General features: G+C 43.0%; 1 protein-coding gene across 1 annotated transcript; it reads left to right on the top strand.

Annotated features, from left to right (window-relative positions):
- The first annotated feature begins 1,864 nt into the window (after positions 1–1,864).
- LOC140419193 (uncharacterized) lies at positions 1,865–4,036 on the top strand. The gene is made up of 2 exons (XM_072502971.1): positions 1,865–2,473; positions 2,604–4,036. Exon 2 carries the CDS (start codon positions 2,935–2,937, stop codon positions 3,937–3,939), a length of 1,005 nt encoding a protein of 334 aa, XP_072359072.1. The 5' UTR covers positions 1,865–2,473; positions 2,604–2,934; the 3' UTR covers positions 3,940–4,036.
- The last annotated feature ends 4,386 nt before the right edge of the window (positions 4,037–8,422 follow it).

Here is an 8,422-nt window from a genome sequence, read left to right as displayed (position 1 = left end):
TGCCCAACCTCCGGTAAAATTGACTGAAAACAGAAAAGAGCGAGTGTGAGAGTGAAATTGAGCTGAATTAATCTGGTCATTTGTGGGCAGGCACTAGGAAAAAGTGGCCATGTAAACTGCCCCAACTGGTTCAGTAATGTCCTTCAGAGAAGGAATCCTGCCAACTGGCCTGGGCCAACACAAGATTCAGACTACTATAGGAGGAGGGAGAGGGGAAGAGAGAGTGAGAGAGGTGGGAGAGGTAGGCAATGAAGGAAAGGGTTTTTATACATCTACAACTTGACCAGAAGTTTGACAAATTTCTCAAACCTTCAGCCTCCTTCACTGTAAAGGACCAGGGCAACATGTGTGTGGGAATGCTATCACCTACAAATTCCTCTCCCAGTCACACACCGTACTGACATCCTGTACTGGATGAGCAAACATTTACTGCATTTAAACATTGCAAAAAATGATCACATTGTCTTTGCTTATCTGCTACGAACTCCATTTCCTCAACACTTACTTGGTAATGGATTTTGTAAAACATTTTTTTTTTCACATTTTGGCTTTTGTTTATTTTTAATGAAATTTTTTTTTTTAGATTACCCAATTGTTTTTATCCCAATTGAGGTGTAATTTTAGCATGGCCAATTCACCTACCTTGCACATCTTTTTGAATTGTGGGGGTGAGTCCCACACAGACACGGGGAGAATGTTCAAACTCCATAAGGACAGTGACCCAGGGCCGGGATCAAACCCGGGTCCTCGGTTAACCACTGAGCCACCGTGCCTGCCCCTAGTGATTTATTTTATAAACTTTTTTACAGAATATTACAAGGGGAGAATTTACAGATGGAAACTCCAATCAAACTTCACATCAAGTTTTAACAGAGTCACTCCATTCAGCAGGACCTGAATATCATTGGCCTGTGAATGTGGTAAAATAAAAGTTTGTCTGTTCCGTCCGTAGGAAAAGATTTTCTTTTATAAAAATAAATTTAGAGTACCAAATTATTTTTTTACAGTTAAGGGGCAATTTTGCATGGCCAATCCACCTCACCTGCACATCTTTGGGTTGTGGAGATGACACCCAGGCAGACACGGGAGGATTCACCCACAGTGACTCGGGGCCGGCATCGAACCCAATTCCTTAGCGCCACAGGCAGTGTTAGCACTGCACCACCGTGCTGCCCCTAGGGTTGAGAGTTTCCGACATGGATCTTCATGTGACTGAACAGAGCCGCACATGGAGTCAGTCATCCGTTGAGTTAGTGGGATTCAGGGAGCAGGATTTGGTTCTGTTTCTTTACTTCTCTGTTGCTACTCTGATCATAGATATCTGGGTCTGTGCAAATCGGGGTAATGGAAGGTCAAGTAACCAGGACAAAGGATAATGCAGTTTGCTGGCCAGGTTGTCTCCATTCTGAGCAATGTGGAATAAGCTTCTCCCAGTCATTGAAAATGTTGCCCCCTACAAACATGGCGGCCGCACATGCGCTCTACTGCACATTGTCCCGCATAAATATGTCGGTCGTTACCCCGAACCGATCACTGGAACCTCGCGGCCCCGCTCCGTGAAACGGGGGAACTAGGAAGTGATCTTTACGGGTATGGACTTGCACAACATGCTTAGAAACCTTCTCCACTCACCAGGCAGATCATCGCTCCCCGCGTTCCACAATATTCATCTTACCCTTTGTGGATCCGAGATAACAGCTTCTGGGCATCGCCATTACCCGCAGTGCGCATGCTTCAGACGAAGTCCCACCCACCCTCACTCACTCCGATTGGTTGGAGGACCAGCCTCGTCCGCTCACTTAGCCAGCCCCGCCCCTCTTTCTATTGGTCCGGAGCTGCCGTCAATCACTCCCCGGGTATTGTGTTGTGGAGCATGCGCAGTGTGGTTCATGTCCAGGGACAGAAGCTTGTTTGTCTCATCTTCAGGCGGGAAGAAGGCGGATAAGCGGAGGCAGCGTTAGGGGCAGTGGGTGGGAGTGGAGGCCTCAACACCCCCAATAACAAACTAGCGGCACCGCCTCAACACCCAACACAACGGCAGCTGCCGCTTTCTCCCGGTGCCGGGCCCCAGTGGACAAATGTGGCTTCCGGAAGGAAATGCAGCAATGGATTTGGTCAGGAGAAATTATCTTTAACTCACTTTGCTGATCCTGAACATGAAATTAAAATGAAAATCGCTTATTGTCACAAGTAGGCTTCAATGAAGTTACTGTGAAGCCCCTAGTCACCACATTCCAGCGCCTGTTCGGGAATTGAACCGTGTTGCTGGCCTGCCTTGGTCGTCTTTAAAAGCAGCGATTTAGCCCAGTGTGCTAAACCAGCCCCAGATCCTGGAGCAGGAGGAGAGAATGGGGGCAATTTCTATCCTGCTCTCACACTGATGGATTTGTTATTGCAGATAGTAGAATTTAAATTCAGTGAACAATCTGGAATTTAAAGCTGTACTCAGTATTAATGACCTTGAACCATTGTGGTGAGTTTATGGGAATGGCAAAATGTATGGGACTGGAATTTGCAGCTTTGGGAAATGAGAGAAACAATTATTCCCCAGAAACTAGAATTATCTGTTCTGAATTTCTGACATGTGTAAACTGATTTTACAGGGTTACAAGGCATGGATTGACAGAAAGGAAACTCAAATCAATTATCACATTGAGATCTGACAGTCACTCAATTCATCAGGATCTGAATGTTATCAGCTTTTGAATGTAGAAAGAGAAATGTTTGTCTGTTCTGTCTGTGGGAAAGGATTTCAAACATCATTGTGACTGGAAAAGCACAGCGACACACACACACCCGAGTGAGAGTGCTGCAGTGAACTGACAGGAAAGAGCTTTAACCAGTTGCACAGCCTGAAAAACACCACACCCTCACAGCGAGAAGAAACTGTACACGTGTTCTGTGTGTGGAAGAAGTTTCAACTGATCATCCAAAATGGAGAGACAGAAGGACGCCGGCACCATTGAGAAACCGTGGAAATGTGGGGATTGTGGGAAGGGATTCCGTTTCCCTTCTGAGCTGGAAACTCATCACCGCAGTCACACCGGGGAGAGACCATTCACCTGTTCCGAGTGTGGAAAGGGATTCACTCGACTAACACATCTGACTGCACACCAACTTGTTCACTCTGACATGAGACCTTTTAAATGTTCCGATTGTGAGAAGAGCTTTAAAAACAAATTTAATCTTCTGACGCACCAGCGAGTTCACACTGGGGAGAGGCCGTTCACTTGCTCCGAGTGTGGGAAGGGATTCACTCAGTTATCCAGCCTTTTGACATACCAGCGAATGCACAGCGGGGAGAAACCATTCACGTGCACTGATTGTGGGAAGAGATTCGCTCAGTTATCCAATCTTCTGACACACCAGCGAGGTCACACTGGAGAGAAACCATTCACCTGTCCTGAGTGTGGGGTGACATTCGCTCAGTTATGCAAACTGTTGGATCATCAGCGGGTTCACACTGGGGAGAGACCATTCACATGCTGTGTGTGTGGGAAGGGATTCGCTCAGTCATCCACCCGGCTGAGACACCAGCGCATTCACACTGGGGTGAGACAGTTTATCTGCTCTGAATGTGGGAAGGGATTCACTCAGTCTGCCCAACTCACCTCACACCAACGTGTTCACTCTGACGCGAGACCTTTTAAATGTTCCACCTGTGAGAAGAGCTTTAAAGGCAAAATGGATCTGCTGATTCACCAGCGCAGTCACACTGGAGAGAGGCCGTTCACCTGTACCATGTGTGGGAAGGGATTCACTCAGCATTCCCTCCGGCTCAAACACCAGCGCAGTCACACCAGGGAGACATTATTCATCTGCTCTGTGTGTGGGAAGGGATTCACTCATTCATTCACCCTGCAGAAACACCAGCGAGTTCACAAGCGATTACAGGGGTTGGATTCTGATATTGCTGCTGTTAATCACATCCAGGACTGAACCATGTTCATTCTGACAGTTGGAGTTTGTTTCAGTTGTTGTTAATTATTCCTGTGACTCGGCTGGAGTTTAATATTCTGTATATAGATTAATTAAATTAGATTTGTGTTAATGACAGTGTTCCAGTCCTTGATTTCTGTCAGATAGGAGGAAACTGATTGATGTCCTGTTCCTGACTGTTCCATTGTTGTGTCTTTTCTGATTTGTTTTGTATGATGTGGTAAAGTAAAGAGTAAGACCAGAGAGAAAGGTCAGAATATGGGAAATGATAAACAGATTGTGGCAGGAAGAGACGGAAAGAACACATTTAAAATTACATCAGATAAACGCTACAAATATAATAAAAGAACAAAACCAAAGGCTCTGTAGCAAAACACAAGTAGCATTTGAAACAAAACTGATGAATTGCCAGCACCTATAGAAATAAGTAAGTACGATCTGATGGCCATTGCAGACATAGATTGGGACCTGAATTTTTTTATATTCATTCATGGCATGTGGGTGTCACTGGCCAGTCCAACATTTATTGCCCATCCCTCATTTCCCTTCAAAAGGTGGTGATGAGCTGAATATTGTAATGCATGTGAAATTTAAGAAGGACAGAAATCTTGGAAAAGATGGAAGAGTGCCTCTGTTAATTGTTGATGGTGTTAGCACATTAGACAGGGATGACCGAAGTTCAGGAAACCAGGATGTAGGAATGGTTTGGTTTGAGATGAAAAATGGTAAAGGCAAGAATTTACTTCTGGGAGTGGTGTGCAGGGCTCCTAATTGTAACTACACAGGAGACCAGAGTTAAAAGAAAGAGATAATGGAAGTTTGTCAGAAAAGGTACAGCGATAATCAAGGGGGATTTTAGTAAAGTTATAAACTGGAAAAATCAGATGGTCGAAGGTAGCATAGGTGAGGAGTTCACAGAATGATTTTGCGATAGTTTCTACAATCAGCACATTTTGGAGCCATCCAGAGGGCAGTTTATACCAGACATCGTATTGTGCAACAAGGATGAATTGATAACCTCATGGTGAAGACATCCCCAGGTAACAGTGATCATAATTTGATTGAATCTGACATGCAGTTTGAGGGGAAGAAGATTGAGTCCAAGACGAGTAAGTTAAGCTTAAATAAGAGCAATTATTTTTATTTATTTATTCATTTTTTTAAAATTTAGGATACCCAATTATTTTTTCCCAATTAAGGGGCAATTTAGCGTGGCCAATCCACCTAGCATGCACATCTTTGGGTTGTGGGGGAAATAAGAGCAATCATTAGGGCATCAAAACAGAGCTAGCTAAAATGAATTGGCAAATGAGCTTGTGTGTCAGGTAAATAGAGATTCTGTGCCAGACATTCAAAGAGATATTTCATTATACACAGAATAGATATATTTTCGTGAGAATGGAAAATTCCAGGGGAGGACCCAGCATCTGTCTTTAACTAAAAAAGTTAAAGAAATATTGATATGGGCCAGGGTTTAAAAGGCTCCAAACTATTTCATGGAGTTCACCTGACCTCCAATAGTTTATCAATTTTGATTACGAGGAGCACAAGGGCCTACTTTTCAGGTGTTATTCAACAGAGGCCTTAAACACTTTCAAACAAAACAAAGATAATTCGACAAATTCAGCTAACATTTTATAAGCACACACACTAAGCATTTTTATCAACTGCAAACATAAATACCCCACACAGCTACAGTTCTCTCTCTCTCTATATATAACCCTTAATAACTTCCCTTTCAACTGTTTCAATTTGATATCAATATCCACTAAACTAGGAAAAATTATTTTACCCAAAACAGTAGGTTTGAATTCTTTCCAGAGAACAGTTATCACTTTTAAATTATCAAGTGATCTGGACACCTTTTAACATGCAGAGGGAGACAAAATAAACCTTCTTTGTCTGAATTCAGCTTTCAACTGTCTAAACCGAAAGTAAAACTCAGCGCCACAGCCCAGCTCCACCCACACAATGACATCACTGAAGCCATGTGATAATAGAACTCATTTCTTAAAGGGACAATCACATTACAATATCAATGTTTTTTAAAAATTATATAGCAGTGCAAAGGCAGATGACAGGTCAGAACATTTGGCAGAGTATAAAAGCACAAAAATATTAATAAGATGAGAATAATTAGAGTACCAGAGAAAGCTGGCGAGAAATATAAAGACAGATAGTAAGAGTTTCTATGGATATTTGTGGAAGTAAATAATTCAAGTGAGTGTTGATTCTCCAGAAAGCTAGTCTGGAGAATTAACAATGGAAAGTAAGGAGATGTCAAATGAATTGATCAGGTATTTTCATCAGTCTTCACTATAGAGGAATCACGTAACATTCCAGAAATATCCGTAAATCAAGAAATTGAAGGGATGGAGGAACACTCACCAGGGAAGTGGTAATGAGCAATGTTTTGAGTCTGCGAGCTAACAAAACCCCGGTTCCTGGCGGACTTCATCATCAGGTCTTGAAAGAAGCAGCTTAAAGAGGGAGTTGATACACTCTTTTCATTGTCCAAAATTCACTAGATTCGAGGAGGATCCATTAAATTGGAAAATAATAAATGTAATTCCTTTATTCACAAAGGGAGGGGAACAGGTGGCTGGAAACTACAGGCCAGTTAGCCTAATATTAGTCATAGGGAACATGTTTGAAGCTATTATTAAAGATGCAATGTCAGATCTCTTAGAAAAGTCAAGGCAATCAGGCAGTGTCAACATGGTTTTATGAAAGGAAAATCACATTTAACCAATTTATCAGAGTTACTTGATGGGGTCACATGACTGTGGATAAAGGGGAACGGGTGAATGTACTGTCCTTAGATTTCCAGAAAGCATTTGATAAGTTATATCAAAGGTTATTATAGAAAATAAAAACTCAGGATATAAGGGATAACATACTGGCATGGACTGAAGATTGGCTAACCAGTGGGAAACAAAGAGTAGACATAAATGGGTATTTTTGTGATTGGTTAGATGTGATGAGTGGTGTGCCACAGGGATCAGTACTGGAGACTCAACTTATTATAATTTATATAAATGACTTGGATGAAGTTACTAAAGGTTCTGTTGCTAAATTTGCTGATAACACAAAAAAAGGTGGGACACTAAATTGTGAGGAATGCAATACAGCCACATAGGGACATCGATAGGTTAAGCAAGTGGGCAAAGGCCTGGCAAATGGAGTATCATGTGGGAAAATGTGAAAATGCACATTTTGTTGGGAAGAATAAAACAGGCAGATTGTCCAAATGGTGAGAGACTTTTAGAGTTCTGAGATACAGAGGGACCGAGGTGTTATTGTGCATTAATAACAAAAGGCTAGCATGCAGGTACAGCAAGTAGTTAGGAAAGCTAATAAAATGTCATTTGAATGTTAATTGAATATTTATTGTGCGGGGAATTGAATACAAACTGGGGAGGTTATGCCTCAGTTATACAGGGCATTGGTGAGACTGCACGTGGAGCACAGGGTACAGTGTTGGTCTTATTTTTTTTTTAAATCCAATTGAGGGGCAATTTAGCGTGGCCAATCCACCTGCCCTTCACATCTTTGGGTTGTGGGGGCGAGACCCACGCAGACACGGGGAGAATGTGCAAACTTCACATCAGACAGATCTCCTTATTTAAGAAAGGCTGTAAGACCATAAGACATAGGAGCAGAAGTAAGGCCATTCGGCCCATCGAGTCCACTCCACCATTCAATCATGGCTGATTTCAACTCCATTTACCCGCTCTCTCTCCATAGCCCTTAATTCCTCGAGAAATCAAGACTTTATCAACTTCTGTCTTAAAGACACTCAACGTCCCGGCCTCCACCGCCCGCTGTGGCAATGAATTCCACAGACCCACCACTCTCTGACTGAAGAAATTTCTCCTCACCTCTGTTCTAAAGTAACTCCCTTTAATTCTAAGGCCCCCGGGTCCTAGTCTCCCCTGCTAATGGAAACAACATCCCTACATCCATAAGCCATTCATTATCTTGTAAGTTTCTATTAGATCTCCCCTCAACCTCCTAAACTCCAATGAATATAATCCCAGGATCCTCAGACGTTCATCGTATGTTAGGCCTACCATTCCTGGGATCATCCGTGTGAATCTCCGCTGGACCCGCTCCAGTGCCAGTATGTCCTTCCTGAGGTGTGGGGCCCAAAATTGGTCACAGTATTCTAAATGGGGCCTAACTAATGCGTTATAAAGCTTCAGAAGTACATCCCTGCTTTTATATTCCAATGTTTGTTGGACGTCATTCAGAGAAAGTTTACGAGATTAATACCTGGAATGGACCTGTGGCCTTATGAGGAAAGGCTGGATGGGCCAGGCTTGTATCCTCTCCAGTTATGAGGAAAGGCTGGACAGGCCAGGCTTGTATCCTCTCCAGTTATGAGGAAAGGATGGATGGGCCAGGCTTGTATCCTCTCCTGTTATGAGGAAAGGATGGATGGGCCAGGCTTGTATCCTCTCCTGTTATGAGGAAAGGATGG

Source organism: Scyliorhinus torazame, chromosome 5 (assembly GCF_047496885.1).
Source record: "Scyliorhinus torazame isolate Kashiwa2021f chromosome 5, sScyTor2.1, whole genome shotgun sequence".
Lineage (NCBI taxonomy): Eukaryota > Metazoa > Chordata > Chondrichthyes > Carcharhiniformes > Scyliorhinidae > Scyliorhinus > Scyliorhinus torazame.
The sequence above is the reverse complement of the archived record's forward strand: the minus strand, read 5'-3'. Positions and strand labels throughout refer to the sequence as shown.

Coding starts and splice junctions, on each gene's coding strand:
- LOC140419193 (XM_072502971.1), top strand. CDS start 2,935: ATGGAGAGACAGAAGGACGCCGGCACCATTGAGAAACCGTGGAAATGT.